This window comes from Astyanax mexicanus, chromosome 8 (genome assembly GCF_023375975.1).
Source record: "Astyanax mexicanus isolate ESR-SI-001 chromosome 8, AstMex3_surface, whole genome shotgun sequence".
Taxonomy (NCBI): Eukaryota; Metazoa; Chordata; class Actinopteri; order Characiformes; family Acestrorhamphidae; genus Astyanax; species Astyanax mexicanus.
In genome coordinates this window covers 54,402,981-54,422,347 of record NC_064415.1, presented here as the reverse complement: position 1 = coordinate 54,422,347, position 19,367 = coordinate 54,402,981, and the positions used below count along the sequence as shown (strand labels likewise).

Sequence of the window (19,367 nt, the reverse complement as noted above, 5' to 3'; positions counted from 1 at the left end):
GTAGGAATTTAATCAAGATTTAGCCCTCTTTATGATCTTTTGTACAGTACATCAAATATTTTGAAGTTAAATTAAGAAACAGATTTTTTTTGGCTTTTAATCAATCAAATTTGACTCTGGAGCTAGTAAACTGAATCATTGTGAGTCATCATGCCACAGGGAAATCTAGTGTTCAATCAGCCTAAAGAAGTGTTTTTTTATTAGTAAAATGAATTATCCCCCCATTAATAAGTTACTCTCCCTAAATGACTCATTGGGGGAAAAATCTTAAATACTTTCAAGTTGTAGTCTCTGTTTTACCTTAAAGCCTACATGACTGTATAGAGAACATGATGTTTTCATAAATAAGATAGACAATATTCAATATTACAAGGATGACATGACTTCCTCAGGCTTTGAAGCCATGTGTCAAAACTCTGAACTTCAAATTGAATCAATTCAGTTTCAAGTTTGACATCACTATTGTGTTTTCCTGGAGATGATTTGTCTGACACTACAGTTTGAGATACACTGGCTATTCCACTGTGTACACAGATGCATGATAGTGCCCTAGCATACCTTGTGTCTCTTTGGTGCGTTTAGTTGTACACCGCTTTAGAAACTAGCATGATTCCTATGCAGGGTGCAGGACACAGACAAAGCAGCCTGGCTAAACAGGGTACAAGTTGGACAGTGTTTAGGTGCCATGGTAACAACCAACCTCTGTACAGTACTCTGCCATGATGACCCGCCTGCATAAGCGTCTGATACAGGGTTTGGCCAGATCACTTGTGTTGGTTTTGCACAGTGTTGCCACTCCACCAGACAGCAGGACCCACAAGGTCATTCACACCGGATTGTGCATTATAGCAAGATGTAGTTTTATTGACTGCCAGAAACCTTTTCAGGAGTAAAACAATTCATTGCTATGCCTTTTTTGTTTAGATACTGATTCAACCATGGGTTACCTTAATCATAATCTGACTAGAGAAGGTCAGATCACTGCATCAAAATGCCTCAGTGGGCAAGACGGTTTTGTTTTTCTTCCACATCAAAACAAGGCCTGTTTGAGGTCCTGGAGAAGGTTTCCAATTCAAAACTCTTGCAGAGCAAACAAGCATTCTATGCCCATGACCCTACATTTCTGATCTGCAAGTTATATTGTCAGATTTTGACCCCAATGTAAACCAGTTGTGAAACCAATAACTTACCCAACATTTGTTTATGAGCACCTTCCCACATCTTTGCATGTTTGTTTTAGCCCCTCAAAATGGTAAGCCATAGAAGAGGCCTAACTCCATGTACCCAAAATATGACCCTAAGCAGCTGAGATTTTACCAGAAACCACACTGTTAAAGCCATGGAAATGACACTGCTCTATTTAGAGCTAGAAGCAGTTTGAGCAAGACTGGAAGGGGGTAATAAGCCACACGTTTGAAATCAAGACAACTTTATTCAGTATCATGAGGCTTCACTTAATACTGTGTGTAGATCACTTCTCCACTAGAGACTACCGATACAGGATTGGAATTCCATAGAGCTGAACCAACATCTCTCCCTGATGAGAAAAAAAGAAAAAGCAAGTAAGGCCCATAAAATTAGTTGTATAAATCTACAGCAGTGGTTCTTGAATATTTCTGGGAAAACCAACATACGCAACAATACAATTGGACAAAACAAACCAATAAGTCACTCACTTCTCCTGTTGCACTTGGGTTGACAAGTGGCACCTGCAGTCGGTGAACACACGGCCGTACTGCAGTGGATGTAGATCTATTGGGAAAACAAATTAGGCGGTGAAGCACAGAACAAGAAGTGAACTCCGTACAACGCAATGTCAAAATGCTTACCCTCTCTTTCAAAGGAGCCATGGAAGTAGGATTCACAAAAGTGAACATCTTGAGGACGAAGCGCTTGTAATGGCTAGGGTATGGAAGTCCAGATGACCCATCAACAGGAACCAGATTGGTCAGGTAGTGGTCCTCCTTGTACGGGCACCTTCGGAGCAGATCAGCGTTAGCCTGTACTGAAGCACCAGACTGCACTACTGGTAGGTGCACTGCCAACTTACCCATTCACCAGGAGATCCCACTGAGGAACACTGTTGGGGTTAGGTGTAGAGGTTGCCCAGCAGCGTCCCAAGACCAGGACCAGATTGGGATCGGTCCTCGCCAACATGCGCACCTCAACATACACAGGATCCCTCAGGACCTTGGTCACAGGGTATTCAGCCTCAGTGTAGTAGGAGGTATAGGCTACTTGCTCTGTGGAGAACAAAGGAAAGTGTTCTAGAAGCTGAAGAGAAAGTCAAATCTCATACCAAGCTCAATACTGAAGTAACTCACCTTCCACACAGCCCTTTGTGACACACTGTCCATTGCCAAGTCTCAGCTCTACCCTGAGGGGACCAGAAGCCACTACAGGTAGAGGAGGATCATTGGATGAAAGAGCAACAGCCAGGGATTCAACGCTTGTAGTAGAATATCTACACTGGAAGTAAAGCCTTGCAAAGGAATCAAAAAGTCAGTAAAATCCCACAACACCAAAATTAATCTTCCAGCAGAATCTGAAACAGACTCACTCATAATGGCTGTCTCTTGTGATGGCACCAAGGGGTCCCACTCCAACTTCATAGGAAGACACCATTTTGTTCTCATAGACCACATAGTCTCCTTGCACCTAGAGAAAAAGCACAGAACACATTTTAGACACAAATGAACAAGCTTCATCTACCTGACAAAAGCCTCTAGGACCAACCGTTGCTCTTGTGCCACAAGCAGTTACAGGAAACTGGTATATAGCAAAGTCAGCATTATAGTCAGCAACACCACAGGGTCCATCACTTCCTCCCAACAGGCTGATGGAGTCCAAGCTGATCCTGGGAAGAGTTGCATCCCTGGCCACTACCAGCACAAACTGGCCATCTATTGTGCACTGGACAGTTACTGCAAAACCAAAGGAGGAAGTAATTGTTGGCAGTTCGGCATCATCTCTGATCCATTAAAAGAATTGAAACCTTTACCTGTTCTTCCATAGTAGCACTGCTGGCCATCAAAACAGCAGTTTATAGCACCGCAGTGAGAAGCATCTATGCCAGGTTCTCCACATGGAATTTTATCAGCATCATCCAGTTGGCATTTAGTAGCATCGCTCAGCAGGGGACCATACCTAGAAACCTGCATAGAAAAGGAGCCAGGTAGCTGTTGAGGGACTGGCCCTAAAAACTGTGGAGAATACAAGCCTGGAAATTGCACAGGGGAGCCAGGGAGCTGCACAGGCGAGCCAGGTAGCTGCTGAGGGAATGGCCTTGGAAACTGCGGAGAAGACAGTCCAGGGAGCTGCACAGAGGAGCCAGGGAACTGGACTGATGATCCAGGGAGCTGCGCAGATCAGCCAGGGAACTGGACTGATGATCCAGGGAGCTGCGCAGATGATCCAGGGAACTGGACTGATGATCCAGGGAGCTGCGCAGATGATCCAGGGAACTGGACTGATGATCCAGGGAGCTGCGCAGATGATCCAGGGAACTGGACTGATGATCCAGGGAGCTGCACAGATGAGCCAGGGAACTGGACTGATGATCCAGGGAGCTGCACAGATGATCCAGGGAACTGGACTGATGATCCAGGGAGCTGCGCAGATGATCCAGGGAACTGGACTGATGATCCAGGGAGCTGCGCAGATGATCCAGGGAACTGGACTGATGATCCAGGGAGCTGCGCAGATGATCCAGGGAACTGGACTGATGATCCAGGGAGCTGCACAGATGAGCCAGGGAACTGGACTGATGATCCAGGGAGCTGCACAGATGGGCCAGGGAACTGGACTGATGATCCAGGGAGCTGCACAGATGATCCAGGGAACTGGACTGATGATCCAGGGAGCTGCGCAGATGATCCAGGGAACTGGACTGATGATCCAGGGAGCTGCGCAGATGATCCAGGGAACTGGACTGATGATCCAGGGAGCTGCACAGATGATCCAGGGAACTGGACTGATGATCCAGGGAGCTGTGCAGATGATCCAGGGAACTGGACTGATGATCCAGGGAGCTGTGCAGATGATCCAGGGAGCTGGACTGATGATCCAGGGAGCTGGACTGATGATCCAGGGAGCTGCACAGGTGAGCCCGGGGTCTGCACAGGCGAGCCAGGGAGCTGTTGAGAGACTGGCCTGGGAAACTGTGAAGACAAACCAGGTAGCTGATCAGAAACAGGTCTAGGAAACTGTGTTAACAACCAAGGAAATTGAGTAGACGATCCAGGAAGCTGCTGGTTTTGAGGTTGCTTTTCTGCTTGTAGATTCCATGAGGTTACAGCAGCATTGCTTACACTGCTGTACCAGAGAGCCACACATACTAAAATGCCCCACATTTTCCCCATAGTTTCCTAATCGTTCAGATCAGCAAGTAACTAGCTGTGTTTCTACTGAGTCTTTTATTGTGTTTTTCCAGCTAATTGAGGACAACCCCTCCCCCACTCGTTTGGACTTCAATAATGTTCCAGCCCTGTGCATGCATTGCATTTCACTTTCCTGTAGGAATTTAATCAAGATTTAGCCCTCTTTATGATCTTTTGTACAGTACATCAAATATTTTGAAGTTAAATTAAGAAACAGATTTTTTATGGCTTTTAATCAATCAAATTTGACTCTGGAGCTAGTAAACTGAATCATTGTGAGTCATCATGCCACAGGGAAATCTAGTGTTCAATCAGCCTAAAGAAGTGTTTTTTTATTAGTAAAATGAATTATCCCCCCATTAATAAGTTACTCTCCCTAAATGACTCATTGGGGGAAAAATCTTAAATACTTTCAAGTTGTAGTCTCTGTTTTACCTTAAAGCCTACATGACTGTATAGAGAACATGATGTTTTCATAAATAAGATAGACAATATTCAATATTACAAGGATGACATGACTTCCTCAGGCTTTGAAGCCATGTGTCAAAACTCTGAACTTCAAATTGAATCAATTCAGTTTCAAGTTTGACATCACTATTGTGTTTTCCTGGAGATGATTTGTCTGACACTACAGTTTGAGATACACTGGCTATTCCACTGTGTACACAGATGCATGATAGTGCCCTAGCATACCTTGTATCTCTTTGGTGCGTTTAGTTGTACACCGCTTTAGAAACTAGCATGATTCCTATGCAGGGTGCAGGACACAGACAAAGCAGCCTGGCTAAACAGGGTACAAGTTGGACAGTGTTTAGGTGCCATGGTAACAACCAACCTCTGTACAGTACTCTGCCATGATGACCCGCCTGCATAAGCGTCTGATACAGGGTTTGGCCAGATCACTTGTGTTGGTTTTGCACAGTGTTGCCACTCCACCAGACAGCAGGACCCACAAGGTCATTCACACCGGATTGTGCATTATAGCAAGATGTAGTTTTATTGACTGCCAGAAACCTTTTCAGGAGTAAAACAATTCATTGCTATGCCTTTTTTGTTTAGATACTGATTCAACCATGGGTTACCTTAATCATAATCTGACTAGAGAAGGTCAGATCACTGCATCAAAATGCCTCAGTGGGCAAGACGGTTTTGTTTTTCTTCCACATCAAAACAAGGCCTGTTTGAGGTCCTGGAGAAGGTTTCCAATTCAAAACTCTTGCAGAGCAAACAAGCATTCTATGCCCATGACCCTACATTTCTGATCTGCAAGTTATATTGTCAGATTTTGACCCCAATGTAAACCAGTTGTGAAACCAATAACTTACCCAACATTTGTTTATGAGCACCTTCCCACATCTTTGCATGTTTGTTTTAGCCCCTCAAAATGGTAAGCCATAGAAGAGGCCTAACTCCATGTACCCAAAATATGACCCTAAGCAGCTGAGATTTCACCAGAAACCACACTGTTAAAGCCATGGAAATGACACTGCTCTATTTAGAGCTAGAAGCAGTTTGAGCAAGACTGGAAGGGGGTAATAAGCCACACGTTTGAAATCAAGACAACTTTATTCAGTATCATGAGGCTTCACTTAATACTGTGTGTAGATCACTTCTCCACTAGAGACTACCGATACAGGATTGGAATTCCATAGAGCTGAACCAACATCTCTCCCTGATGAGAAAAAAAGAAAAAGCAAGTAAGGCCCATAAAATTAGTTGTATAAATCTACAGCAGTGGTTCTTGAATATTTCTGGGAAAACCAACATACGCAACAATACAATTGGACAAAACAAACCAATAAGTCACTCACTTCTCCTGTTGCACTTGGGTTGACAAGTGGCACCTGCAGTCGGTGAACACACGGCCGTACTGCAGTGGATGTAGATCTATTGGGAAAACAAATTAGGCGGTGAAGCACAGAACAAGAAGTGAACTCCGTACAACGCAATGTCAAAATGCTTACCCTCTCTTTCAAAGGAGCCATGGAAGTAGGATTCACAAAAGTGAACATCTTGAGGACGAAGCGCTTGTAATGGCTAGGGTATGGAAGTCCAGATGACCCATCAACAGGAACCAGATTGGTCAGGTAGTGGTCCTCCTTGTACGGGCACCTTCGGAGCAGATCAGCGTTAGCCTGTACTGAAGCACCAGACTGCACTACTGGTAGGTGCACTGCCAACTTACCCATTCACCAGGAGATCCCACTGAGGAACACTGTTGGGGTTAGGTGTAGAGGTTGCCCAGCAGCGTCCCAAGACCAGGACCAGATTGGGATCGGTCCTCGCCAACATGCGCACCTCAACATACACAGGATCCCTCAGGACCTTGGTCACAGGGTATTCAGCCTCAGTGTAGTAGGAGGTATAGGCTACTTGCTCTGTGGAGAACAAAGGAAAGTGTTCTAGAAGCTGAAGAGAAAGTCAAATCTCATACCAAGCTCAATACTGAAGTAACTCACCTTCCACACAGCCCTTTGTGACACACTGTCCATTGCCAAGTCTCAGCTCTACCCTGAGGGGACCAGAAGCCACTACAGGTAGAGGAGGATCATTGGATGAAAGAGCAACAGCCAGGGATTCAACGCTTGTAGTAGAATATCTACACTGGAAGTAAAGCCTTGCAAAGGAATCAAAAAGTCAGTAAAATCCCACAACACCAAAATTAATCTTCCAGCAGAATCTGAAACAGACTCACTCATAATGGCTGTCTCTTGTGATGGCACCAAGGGGTCCCACTCCAACTTCATAGGAAGACACCATTTTGTTCTCATAGACCACATAGTCCCCTTGCACCTAGAGAAAAAGCACAGAACACATTTTAGACACAAATGAACAAGCTTCATCTACCTGACAAAAGCCTCTAGGACCAACCGTTGCTCTTGTGCCACAAGCAGTTACAGGAAACTGGTATATAGCAAAGTCAGCATTATAGTCAGCAACACCACAGGGTCCATCACTTCCTCCCAACAGGCTGATGGAGTCCAAGCTGATCCTGGGAAGAGTTGCATCCCTGGCCACTACCAGCACAAACTGGCCATCTATTGTGCACTGGACAGTTACTGCAAAACCAAAGGAGGAAGTAATTGTTGGCAGTTCGGCATCATCTCTGATCCATTAAAAGAATTGAAACCTTTACCTGTTCTTCCATAGTAGCACTGCTGGCCATCAAAACAGCAGTTTATAGCACCGCAGTGAGAAGCATCTATGCCAGGTTCTCCACATGGAATTTTATCAGCATCATCCAGTTGGCATTTAGTAGCATCGCTCAGCAGGGGACCATACCTAGAAACCTGCATAGAAAAGGAGCCAGGTAGCTGTTGAGGGACTGGCCCTAAAAACTGTGGAGAATACAAGCCTGGAAATTGCACAGGGGAGCCAGGGAGCTGCACAGGCGAGCCAGGTAGCTGCTGAGGGAATGGCCTTGGAAACTGCGGAGAAGACAGTCCAGGGAGCTGCACAGAGGAGCCAGGGAACTGGACTGATGATCCAGGGAGCTGCGCAGATGAGCCAGGGAACTGGACTGATGATCCAGGGAGCTGCGCAGATGATCCAGGGAACTGGACTGATGATCCAGGGAGCTGCGCAGATGATCCAGGGAACTGGACTGATGATCCAGGGAGCTGCGCAGATGATCCAGGGAGCTGCGCAGATGATCCAGGGAGCTGCGCAGATGATCCAGGGAGCTGCGCAGATGATCCAGGGAACTGGACTGATGATCCAGGGAGCTGCACAGATGAGCCAGGGAACTGGACTGATGATCCAGGGAGCTGCGCAGATGAGCCAGGGAACTGGACTGATGATCCAGGGAGCTGCGCAGATGATCCAGGGAACTGGACTGATGATCCAGGGAGCTGCGCAGATGATCCAGGGAACTGGACTGATGATCCAGGGAGCTGCGCAGATGATCCAGGGAACTGGACTGATGATCCAGGGAGCTGCGCAGATGATCCAGGGAACTGGACTGATGATCCAGGGAGCTGCGCAGATGATCCAGGGAACTGGACTGATGATCCAGGGAGCTGCGCAGATGATCCAGGGAACTGGACTGATGATCCAGGGAGCTGCGCAGATGAGCCAGGGAACTGGACTGATGATCCAGGGAGCTGCACAGATGATCCAGGGAACTGGACTGATGATCCAGGGAGCTGCGCAGATGATCCAGGGAACTGGACTGATGATCCAGGGAGCTGCGCAGATGATCCAGGGAACTGGACTGATGATCCAGGGAGCTGCGCAGATGATCCAGGGAACTGGACTGATGATCCAGGGAGCTGCGCAGATAATCCAGGGAACTGGACTGATGATCCAGGGAGCTGCGCAGATGATCCAGGGAACTGGACTGATGATCCAGGGAGCTGCGCAGATGATCCAGGGAACTGGACTGATGATCCAGGGAGCTGTGCAGATGATCCAGGGAACTGGACTGATGATCCAGGGAGCTGTGCAGATGATCCAGGGAGCTGGACTGATGATCCAGGGAGCTGGACTGATGATCCAGGGAGCTGCACAGGTGAGCCCGGGGTCTGCACAGGCGAGCCAGGGAGCTGTTGAGAGACTGGCCTGGGAAACTGTGAAGACAAACCAGGTAGCTGATCAGAAACAGGTCTAGGAAACTGTGTTAACAACCAAGGAAATTGAGTAGACGATCCAGGAAGCTGCTGGTTTTGAGGTTGCTTTTCTGCTTGTAGATTCCATGAGGTTACAGCAGCATTGCTTACACTGCTGTACCAGAGAGCCACACATACTAAAATGCCCCACATTTTCCCCATAGTTTCCTAATCGTTCAGATCAGCAAGTAACTAGCTGTGTTTCTACTGAGTCTTTTATTGTGTTTTTCCAGCTAATTGAGGACAACCCCTCCCCCACTCGTTTGGACTTCAATAATGTTCCAGCCCTGTGCATGCATTGCATTTCACTTTCCTGTAGGAATTTAATCAAGATTTAGCCCTCTTTATGATCTTTTGTACAGTACATCAAATATTTTGAAGTTAAATTAAGAAACAGATTTTTTATGGCTTTTAATCAATCAAATTTGACTCTGGAGCTAGTAAACTGAATCATTGTGAGTCATCATGCCACAGGGAAATCTAGTGTTCAATCAGCCTAAAGAAGTGTTTTTTTATTAGTAAAATGAATTATCCCCCCATTAATAAGTTACTCTCCCTAAATGACTCATTGGGGGAAAAATCTTAAATACTTTCAAGTTGTAGTCTCTGTTTTACCTTAAAGCCTACATGACTGTATAGAGAACATGATGTTTTCATAAATAAGATAGACAATATTCAATATTACAAGGATGACATGACTTCCTCAGGCTTTGAAGCCATGTGTCAAAACTCTGAACTTCAAATTGAATCAATTCAGTTTCAAGTTTGACATCACTATTGTGTTTTCCTGGAGATGATTTGTCTGACACTACAGTTTGAGATACACTGGCTATTCCACTGTGTACACAGATGCATGATAGTGCCCTAGCATACCTTGTGTCTCTTTGGTGCGTTTAGTTGTACACCGCTTTAGAAACTAGCATGATTCCTATGCAGGGTGCAGGACACAGACAAAGCAGCCTGGCTAAACAGGGTACAAGTTGGACAGTGTTTAGGTGCCATGGTAACAACCAACCTCTGTACAGTACTCTGCCATGATGACCCGCCTGCATAAGCGTCTGATACAGGGTTTGGCCAGATCACTTGTGTTGGTTTTGCACAGTGTTGCCACTCCACCAGACAGCAGGACCCACAAGGTCATTCACACCGGATTGTGCATTATAGCAAGATGTAGTTTTATTGACTGCTAGAAACCTTTTCAGGAGTAAAACAATTCATTGCTATGCCTTTTTTGTTTAGATACTGATTCAACCATGGGTTACCTTAATCATAATCTGACTAGAGAAGGTCAGATCACTGCATCAAAATGCCTCAGTGGGCAAGACGGTTTTGTTTTTCTTCCACATCAAAACAAGGCCTGTTTGAGGTCCTGGAGAAGGTTTCCAATTCAAAACTCTTGCAGAGCAAACAAGCATTCTATGCCCATGACCCTACATTTCTGATCTGCAAGTTATATTGTCAGATTTTGACCCCAATGTAAACCAGTTGTGAAACCAATAACTTACCCAACATTTGTTTATGAGCACCTTCCCACATCTTTGCATGTTTGTTTTAGCCCCTCAAAATGGTAAGCCATAGAAGAGGCCTAACTCCATGTACCCAAAATATGACCCTAAGCAGCTGAGATTTTACCAGAAACAACACTGTTAAAGCCATGGAAATGACACTGCTCTATTTAGAGCTAGAAGCAGTTTGAGCAAGACTGGAAGGGGGTAATAAGCCACACGTTTGAAATCAAGACAACTTTATTCAGTATCATGAGGCTTCACTTAATACTGTGTGTAGATCACTTCTCCACTAGAGACTACCGATACAGGATTGGAATTCCATAGAGCTGAACCAACATCTCTCCCTGATGAGAAAAAAAGAAAAAGCAAGTAAGGCCCATAAAATTAGTTGTATAAATCTACAGCAGTGGTTCTTGAATATTTCTGGGAAAACCAACATACGCAACAATACAATTGGACAAAACAAACCAATAAGTCACTCACTTCTCCTGTTGCACTTGGGTTGACAAGTGGCACCTGCAGTCGGTGAACACACGGCCGTACTGCAGTGGATGTAGATCTATTGGGAAAACAAATTAGGCGGTGAAGCACAGAACAAGAAGTGAACTCCGTACAACGCAATGTCAAAATGCTTACCCTCTCTTTCAAAGGAGCCATGGAAGTAGGATTCACAAAAGTGAACATCTTGAGGACGAAGCGCTTGTAATGGCTAGGGTATGGAAGTCCAGATGACCCATCAACAGGAACCAGATTGGTCAGGTAGTGGTCCTCCTTGTACGGGCACCTTCGGAGCAGATCAGCGTTAGCCTGTACTGAAGCACCAGACTGCACTACTGGTAGGTGCACTGCCAACTTACCCATTCACCAGGAGATCCCACTGAGGAACACTGTTGGGGTTAGGTGTAGAGGTTGCCCAGCAGCGTCCCAAGACCAGGACCAGATTGGGATCGGTCCTCGCCAACATGCGCACCTCAACATACACAGGATCCCTCAGGACCTTGGTCACAGGGTATTCAGCCTCAGTGTAGTAGGAGGTATAGGCTACTTGCTCTGTGGAGAACAAAGGAAAGTGTTCTAGAAGCTGAAGAGAAAGTCAAATCTCATACCAAGCTCAATACTGAAGTAACTCACCTTCCACACAGCCCTTTGTGACACACTGTCCATTGCCAAGTCTCAGCTCTACCCTGAGGGGACCAGAAGCCACTACAGGTAGAGGAGGATCATTGGATGAAAGAGCAACAGCCAGGGATTCAACGCTTGTAGTAGAATATCTACACTGGAAGTAAAGCCTTGCAAAGGAATCAAAAAGTCAGTAAAATCCCACAACACCAAAATTAATCTTCCAGCAGAATCTGAAACAGACTCACTCATAATGGCTGTCTCTTGTGATGGCACCAAGGGGTCCCACTCCAACTTCATAGGAAGACACCATTTTGTTCTCATAGACCACATAGTCTCCTTGCACCTAGAGAAAAAGCACAGAACACATTTTAGACACAAATGAACAAGCTTCATCTACCTGACAAAAGCCTCTAGGACCAACCGTTGCTCTTGTGCCACAAGCAGTTACAGGAAACTGGTATATAGCAAAGTCAGCATTATAGTCAGCAACACCACAGGGTCCATCACTTCCTCCCAACAGGCTGATGGAGTCCAAGCTGATCCTGGGAAGAGTTGCATCCCTGGCCACTACCAGCACAAACTGGCCATCTATTGTGCACTGGACAGTTACTGCAAAACCAAAGGAGGAAGTAATTGTTGGCAGTTCGGCATCATCTCTGATCCATTAAAAGAATTGAAACCTTTACCTGTTCTTCCATAGTAGCACTGCTGGCCATCAAAACAGCAGTTTATAGCACCGCAGTGAGAAGCATCTATGCCAGGTTCTCCACATGGAATTTTATCAGCATCATCCAGTTGGCATTTAGTAGCATCGCTCAGCAGGGGACCATACCTAGAAACCTGCATAGAAAAGGAGCCAGGTAGCTGTTGAGGGACTGGCCCTAAAAACTGTGGAGAATACAAGCCTGGAAATTGCACAGGGGAGCCAGGGAGCTGCACAGGCGAGCCAGGTAGCTGTTGAGGGACTGGCCCTAAAAACTGTGGAGAATACAAGCCTGGAAATTGCACAGGGGAGCCAGGGAGCTGCTGAGGGAATGGCCTTGGAAACTGCAGAGAAGACAGTCCAGGGAGCTGCACAGAGGAGCCAGGGAACTGGACTGATGATCCAGGGAGCTGCACAGATGATCCAGGGAACTGGACTGATGATCCAGGGAGCTGCACAGATGATCCAGGGAACTGGACTGATGATCCAGGGAGCTGCACAGATGATCCAGGGAACTGGACTGATGATCCAGGGAGCTGCACAGATGATCCAGGGAACTGGACTGATGATCCAGGGAGCTGCACAGATGATCCAGGGAACTGGACTGATGATCCAGGGAGCTGCACAGATGATCCAGGGAACTGGACTGATGATCCAGGGAGCTGCACAGATGATCCAGGGAACTGGACTGATGATCCAGGGAGCTGCACAGATGATCCAAGGAACTGGACTGATGATCCAGGGAGCTGCACAGATGAGCCAGGGAACTGGACTGATGATCCAGGGAGCTGCGCAGATGATCCAGGGAACTGGACTGATGATCCAGGGAGCTGCGCAGATGATCCAGGGAACTGGACTGATGATCCAGGGAGCTGCGCAGATGATCCAGGGAACTGGACTGATGATCCAGGGAGCTGCGCAGATGATCCAGGGAACTGGACTGATGATCCAGGGAGCTGCGCAGATGATCCAGCGAACTGGACTGATGATCCAGGGAGCTGTGCAGATGATCCAGGGAACTGGACTGACGATCCAGGGAGCTGTGCAGATGATCCAGGGAACTGGACTGATGATCCAGGGAGCTGCGCAGATGATCCAGGGAACTGGACTGATGATCCAGGGAGCTGTGCAGATGATCCAGGGAACTGGACTGATGATCCAGGGAGCTGTGCAGATGATCCAGGGAGCTGGACTGATGATCCAGGGAGCTGGACTGATGATCCAGGGAGCTGGACTGATGATCCAGGGAGCTGGACTGATGATCCAGGGAGCTGGACTGATGATCCAGGGAGCTGCACAGGTGAGCCCGGGGTCTGCACAGGCGAGCCAGGGAGCTGTTGAGAGACTGGCCTGGGAAACTGTGAAGACAAACCAGGTAGCTGATCAGAAACAGGTCTAGGAAACTGTGTTAACAACCAAGGAAATTGAGTAGACGATCCAGGAAGCTGCTGGTTTTGAGGTTGCTTTTCTGCTTGTAGATTCCATGAGGTTACAGCAGCATTGCTTACACTGCTGTACCAGAGAGCCACACATACTAAAATGCCCCACATTTTCCCCATAGTTTCCTAATCGTTCAGATCAGCAAGTAACTAGCTGTGTTTCTACTGAGTCTTTTATTGTGTTTTTCCAGCTAATTGAGGACAACCCCTCCCCCACTCGTTTGGACTTCAATAATGTTCCAGCCCTGTGCATGCATTGCATTTCACTTTCCTGTAGGAATTTAATCAAGATTTAGCCCTCTTTATGATCTTTTGTACAGTACATCAAATATTTTGAAGTTAAATTAAGAAACAGATTTTTTATGGCTTTTAATCAATCAAATTTGACTCTGGAGCTAGTAAACTGAATCATTGTGAGTCATCATGCCACAGGGAAATCTAGTGTTCAATCAGCCTAAAGAAGTGTTTTTTTATTAGTAAAATGAATTATCCCCCCATTAATAAGTTACTCTCCCTAAATGACTCATTGGGGGAAAAATCTTAAATACTTTCAAGTTGTAGTCTCTGTTTTACCTTAAAGCCTACATGACTGTATAGAGAACATGATGTTTTCATAAATAAGATAGACAATATTCAATATTACAAGGATGACATGACTTCCTCAGGCTTTGAAGCCATGTGTCAAAACTCTGAACTTCAAATTGAATCAATTCAGTTTCAAGTTTGACATCACTATTGTGTTTTCCTGGAGATGATTTGTCTGACACTACAGTTTGAGATACACTGGCTATTCCACTGTGTACACAGATGCATGATAGTGCCCTAGCATACCTTGTGTCTCTTTGGTGCGTTTAGTTGTACACCGCTTTAGAAACTAGCATGATTCCTATGCAGGGTGCAGGACACAGACAAAGCAGCCTGGCTAAACAGGGTACAAGTTGGACAGTGTTTAGGTGCCATGGTAACAACCAACCTCTGTACAGTACTCTGCCATGATGACCCGCCTGCATAAGCGTCTGATACAGGGTTTGGCCAGATCACTTGTGTTGGTTTTGCACAGTGTTGCCACTCCACCAGACAGCAGGACCCACAAGGTCATTCACACCGGATTGTGCATTATAGCAAGATGTAGTTTTATTGACTGCCAGAAACCTTTTCAGGAGTAAAACAATTCATTGCTATGCCTTTTTTGTTTAGATACTGATTCAACCATGGGTTACCTTAATCATAATCTGACTAGAGAAGGTCAGATCACTGCATCAAAATGCCTCAGTGGGCAAGACGGTTTTGTTTTTCTTCCACATCAAAACAAGGCCTGTTTGAGGTCCTGGAGAAGGTTTCCAATTCAAAACTCTTGCAGAGCAAACAAGCATTCTATGCCCATGACCCTACATTTCTGATCTGCAAGTTATATTGTCAGATTTTGACCCCAATGTAAACCAGTTGTGAAACCAATAACTTACCCAACATTTGTTTATGAGCACCTTCCCACATCTTTGCATGTTTGTTTTAGCCCCTCAAAATGGTAAGCCATAGAAGAGGCCTAACTCCATGTACCCAAAATATGACCCTAAGCAGCTGAGATTTTACCAGAAACAACACTGTTAAAGCCATGGAAATGACACTGCTCTATTTAGAGCTAGAAGCAGTTTGAGCAAGACTGGAAGGGGGTAATAAGCCACACGTTTGAAATCAAGACAACTTTATTCAGTATCATGAGGCTTCACTTAATACTGTGTGTAGATCACTTCTCCACTAGAGACTACCGATACAGGATTGGAATTCCATAGAGCTGAACCAACATCTCTCCCTGATGAGAAAAAAAGAAAAAGCAAGTAAGGCCCATAAAATTAGTTGTATAAATCTACAGCAGTGGTTCTTGAATATTTCTGGGAAAACCAACATACGCAACAATACAATTGGACAAAACAAACCAATAAGTCACTCACTTCTCCTGTTGCACTTGGGTTGACAAGTGGCACCTGCAGTCTGTGAACACACGGCCGTACTGCAGTGGATGTAGATCTATTGGGAAAACAAATTAGGCGGTGAAGCACAGAACAAGAAGTGAACTCCGTACAACGCAATGTCAAAATGCTTACCCTCTCTTTCAAAGGAGCCATGGAAGTAGGATTCACAAAAGTGAACATCTTGAGGACGAAGCGCTTGTAATGGCTAGGGTATGGAAGTCCAGATGACCCATCAACAGGAACCAGATTGGTCAGGTAGTGGTCCTCCTTGTACGGGCACCTTCGGAGCAGATCAGCGTTAGCCTGTACTGAAGCACCAGACTGCACTACTGGTAGGTGCACTGCCAACTTACCCATTCACCAGGAGATCCCACTGAGGAACACTGTTGGGGTTAGGTGTAGAGGTTGCCCAGCAGCGTCCCAAGACCAGGACCAGATTGGGATCGGTCCTCGCCAACATGCGCACCTCAACATACACAGGATCCCTCAGGACCTTGGTCACAGGGTATTCAGCCTCATTGTAGTAGGAGGTATAGGCTACTTGCTCTGTGGAGAACAAAGGAAAGTGTTCTAGAAGCTGAAGAGAAAGTCAAATCTCATACCAAGCTCAATACTGAAGTAACTCACCTTCCACACAGCCCTTTGTGACACACTGTCCATTGCCAAGTCTCAGCTCTACCCTGAGGGGACCAGAAGCCACTACAGGTAGAGGAGGATCATTGGATGAAAGAGCAACAGCCAGGGATTCAACGCTTGTAGTAGAATATCTACACTGGAAGTAAAGCCTTGCAAAGGAATCAAAAAGTCAGTAAAATCCCACAACACCAAAATTAATCTTCCAGCAGAATCTGAAACAGACTCACTCATAATGGCTGTCTCTTGTGATGGCACCAAGGGGTCCCACTCCAACTTCATAGGAAGACACCATTTTGTTCTCGTAGACCACATAGTCCCCTTGCACCTAGAGAAAAAGCACAGAACACATTTTAGACACAAATGAACAAGCTTCATCTACCTGACAAAAGCCTCTAGGACCAACCGTTGCTCTTGTGCCACAAGCAGTTACAGGAAACTGGTATATAGCAAAGTCAGCATTATAGTCAGCAACACCACAGGGTCCATCACTTCCTCCCAACAGGCTGATGGAGTCCAAGCTGATCCTGGGAAGAGTTGCATCCCTGGCCACTACCAGCACAAACTGGCCATCTATTGTGCACTGGACAGTTACTGCAAAACCAAAGGAGGAAGTAATTGTTGGCAGTTCGGCATCATCTCTGATCCATTAAAAGAATTGAAACCTTTACCTGTTCTTCCATAGTAGCACTGCTGGCCATCAAAACAGCAGTTTATAGCACCGCAGTGAGAAGCATCTATGCCAGGTTCTCCACATGGAATTTTATCAGCATCATCCAGTTGGCATTTAGTAGCATCGCTCAGCAGGGGACCATACCTAGAAACCTGCATAGAAAAGGAGCCAGGTAGCTGTTGAGGGACTGGCCCTAAAAACTGTGGAGAATACAAGCCTGGAAATTGCACAGGGGAGCCAGGGAGCTGCACAGGCGAGCCAGGTAGCTGCTGAGGGAATGGCCTTGGAAACTGCGGAGAAGACAGTCCAGGGAGCTGCACAGAGGAGCCAGGGAACTGGACTGATGATCCAGGGAGCTGCGCAGAGGAGCCAGGGAACTGGACTGATGATCCAGGGAGCTGCACAGATGATCCAGGGAACTGGACTGATGATCCAGGGAGCTGCGCAGATGATCCAGGGAACTGGACTGATGATCCAGGGAGCTGCGCTGATGATCCAGGGAACTGGACTGATGATCCAGGGAACTGGACTGATGATCCAGGGAACTGGACTGATGATCCAGGGAACTGGACTGATGATCCAGGGAACTGGACTGATGATCCAGGGAGCTGTGCAGATGATCCAGGGAACTGGACTGATGATCCAGGGAGCTGTGCAGATGATCCAGGGAACTGGACTGATGATCCAGGGAGCTGTGCAGATGATCCAGGGAACTGGACTGATGATCCAGGGAGCTGTGCAGATGATCCAGGGAGCTGTGCAGATGATCCAGGGAACTGGACTGATGATCCAGGGAGCTGTGCAGATGATCCAGGGAACTGGACTGATGATCCAGGGAGCTGTGCAGATGATCCAGGGAACTGGACTGATGATCCAGGGAGCTGTGCAGATGATCCAGGGAGCTGGACTGATGATCCAGGGAGCTGCACAGGTGAGCCCGGGGTCTGCACAGGCGAGCCAGGGAGCTGTTGAGAGACTGGCCTGGGAAACTGTGAAGACAAACCAGGTAGCTGATCAGAAACAGGTCTAGGAAACTGTGTTAACAACCAAGGAAATTGAGTAGACGATCCAGGAAGCTGCTGGTTTTGAGGTTGCTTTTCTGCTTGTAGATTCCATGAGGTTACAGCAGCATTGCTTACACTGCTGTACCAGAGAGCCACACATACTAAAATGCCCCACATTTTCCCCATAGTTTCCTAATCGTTCAGATCAGCAAGTAACTAGCTGTGTTTCTACTGAGTCTTTTATTGTGTTTTTCCAGCTAATTGAGGACAACCCCTCCCCCACTCGTTTGGACTTCAATAATGTTCCAGCCCTGTGCATGCATTGCATTTCACTTTCCTGTAGGAATTTAATCAAGATTTAGCCCTCTTTATGATCTTTTGTACAGTACATCAAATATTTTGAAGTTAAATTAAGAAACAGATTTTTTATGGCTTTTAATCAATCAAATTTGACTCTGGAGCTAGTAAACTGAATCATTGTGAGTCATCATGCCACAGGGAAATCTAGTGTTCAATCAGCCTAAAGAAGTGTTTTTTTATTAGTAAAATGAATTATCCCCCCATTAATAAGTTACTCTCCCTAAATGACTCATTGGGGGAAAAATCTTAAATACTTTCAAGTTGTAGTCTCTGTTTTACCTTAAAGCCTACATGACTGTATAGAGAACATGATGTTTTCATAAATAAGATAGACAATATTCAATATTACAAGGATGACATGACTTCCTCAGGCTTTGAAGCCATGTGTCAAAACTCTGAACTTCAAATTGAATCAATTCAGTTTCAAGTTTGACATCACTATTGTGTTTTCCTGGAGATGATTTGTCTGACACTACAGTTTGAGATACACTGGCTATTCCACTGTGTACACAGATGCATGATAGTGCCCTAGCATACCTTGTGTCTCTTTGGTGCGTTTAGTTGTACACCGCTTTAGAAACTAGCATGATTCCTATGCAGGGTGCAGGACACAGACAAAGCAGCCTGGCTAAACAGGGTACAAGTTGGACAGTGTTTAGGTGCCATGGTAACAACCAACCTCTGTACAGTACTCTGCCATGATGACCCGCCTGCATAAGCGTCTGATACAGGGTTTGGCCAGATCACTTGTGTTGGTTTTGCACAGTGTTGCCACTCCACCAGACAGCAGGACCCACAAGGTCATTCACACCGGATTGTGCATTATAGCAAGATGTAGTTTTATTGACTGCCAGAAACCTTTTCAGGAGTAAAACAATTCATTGCTATGCCTTTTTTGTTTAGATACTGATTCAACCATGGGTTACCTTAATCATAATCTGACTAGAGAAGGTCAGATCACTGCATCAA

At 46.0% G+C, this 19,367-nt stretch overlaps 5 protein-coding genes across 13 annotated transcripts in view; 1 reads left to right on the top strand and 4 right to left on the bottom strand.

Annotated features, from left to right (window-relative positions):
• Positions 1 to 1,412: 1,412 nt before the first annotated feature.
• On the bottom strand, positions 1,413 to 4,383 carry LOC111191604 (zona pellucida sperm-binding protein 4). The gene is made up of 10 exons (XM_049481893.1): positions 3,970 to 4,383; positions 3,242 to 3,285; positions 3,002 to 3,196; positions 2,737 to 2,924; positions 2,561 to 2,658; positions 2,325 to 2,482; positions 2,051 to 2,243; positions 1,830 to 1,977; positions 1,677 to 1,752; positions 1,413 to 1,537 (listed from the first exon to the last, which is right to left on the bottom strand). The coding sequence occupies exons 1-10, from the start codon at positions 4,359 to 4,361 to the stop codon at positions 1,455 to 1,457; spliced, it is 1,575 nt and encodes a 524-aa protein (XP_049337850.1). The 5' UTR covers positions 4,362 to 4,383; the 3' UTR covers positions 1,413 to 1,454.
• Positions 4,384 to 5,926: 1,543 nt separating this feature from the next.
• The window catches only part of LOC111191602 (zona pellucida sperm-binding protein 4-like), a 28,902-nt gene continuing 15,461 nt past the window's right edge, over positions 5,927 to 19,367 (bottom strand). For 2 of the 8 annotated variants that reach the window (XM_049481880.1, XM_049481884.1), the window contains exons 2-8: positions 16,768 to 16,955; positions 16,592 to 16,689; positions 16,356 to 16,513; positions 16,082 to 16,274; positions 15,861 to 16,008; positions 15,708 to 15,783; positions 15,444 to 15,568 (exon numbers count right to left, since the gene is read on the bottom strand). In XM_049481880.1, coding sequence (XP_049337837.1) covers positions 15,486 to 15,568; positions 15,708 to 15,783; positions 15,861 to 16,008; positions 16,082 to 16,274; positions 16,356 to 16,513; positions 16,592 to 16,689; positions 16,768 to 16,955 — 944 coding nt within the window. In that variant the 3' untranslated portion in view covers positions 15,444 to 15,485. Of the gene's footprint in view, positions 6,052 to 10,713; positions 10,839 to 15,443; positions 15,569 to 15,707; positions 15,784 to 15,860; positions 16,009 to 16,081; positions 16,275 to 16,355; positions 16,514 to 16,591; positions 16,690 to 16,767; positions 16,956 to 19,367 lie in introns of those variants that run through there. The other 6 variants (XM_049481886.1, XM_049481887.1, XM_049481879.1 and 3 more) reach the window with 4 other exon arrangements.
• On the bottom strand, positions 6,561 to 9,170 carry LOC125803751 (SUMO-interacting motif-containing protein 1-like). Its single transcript, XM_049481894.1, has 5 exons — positions 7,516 to 9,170; positions 7,251 to 7,438; positions 7,075 to 7,172; positions 6,839 to 6,996; positions 6,561 to 6,757 (listed from the first exon to the last, which is right to left on the bottom strand). Exons 1-5 carry the CDS (start codon positions 9,146 to 9,148, stop codon positions 6,561 to 6,563), a joined length of 2,274 nt encoding a protein of 757 aa, XP_049337851.1. The 5' UTR covers positions 9,149 to 9,170.
• LOC125803753 (melanoma-associated antigen C1-like) lies at positions 11,348 to 13,909 on the bottom strand. The gene is made up of 5 exons (XM_049481896.1): positions 12,303 to 13,909; positions 12,038 to 12,225; positions 11,862 to 11,959; positions 11,626 to 11,783; positions 11,348 to 11,544 (listed from the first exon to the last, which is right to left on the bottom strand). The coding sequence occupies exons 1-5, from the start codon at positions 13,876 to 13,878 to the stop codon at positions 11,348 to 11,350; spliced, it is 2,217 nt and encodes a 738-aa protein (XP_049337853.1). The 5' UTR covers positions 13,879 to 13,909.
• Positions 17,407 to 19,367, top strand: part of LOC125803750 (uncharacterized) — a 27,317-nt gene continuing 25,356 nt past the window's right edge. For both annotated transcript variants that reach the window (XM_049481892.1, XM_049481891.1), the window contains exon 1: positions 17,407 to 17,965. In XM_049481892.1, coding sequence (XP_049337849.1) covers positions 17,420 to 17,965 — 546 coding nt within the window. In that variant the 5' untranslated portion in view covers positions 17,407 to 17,419. The remainder of the gene's footprint in view (positions 17,966 to 19,367) is intronic.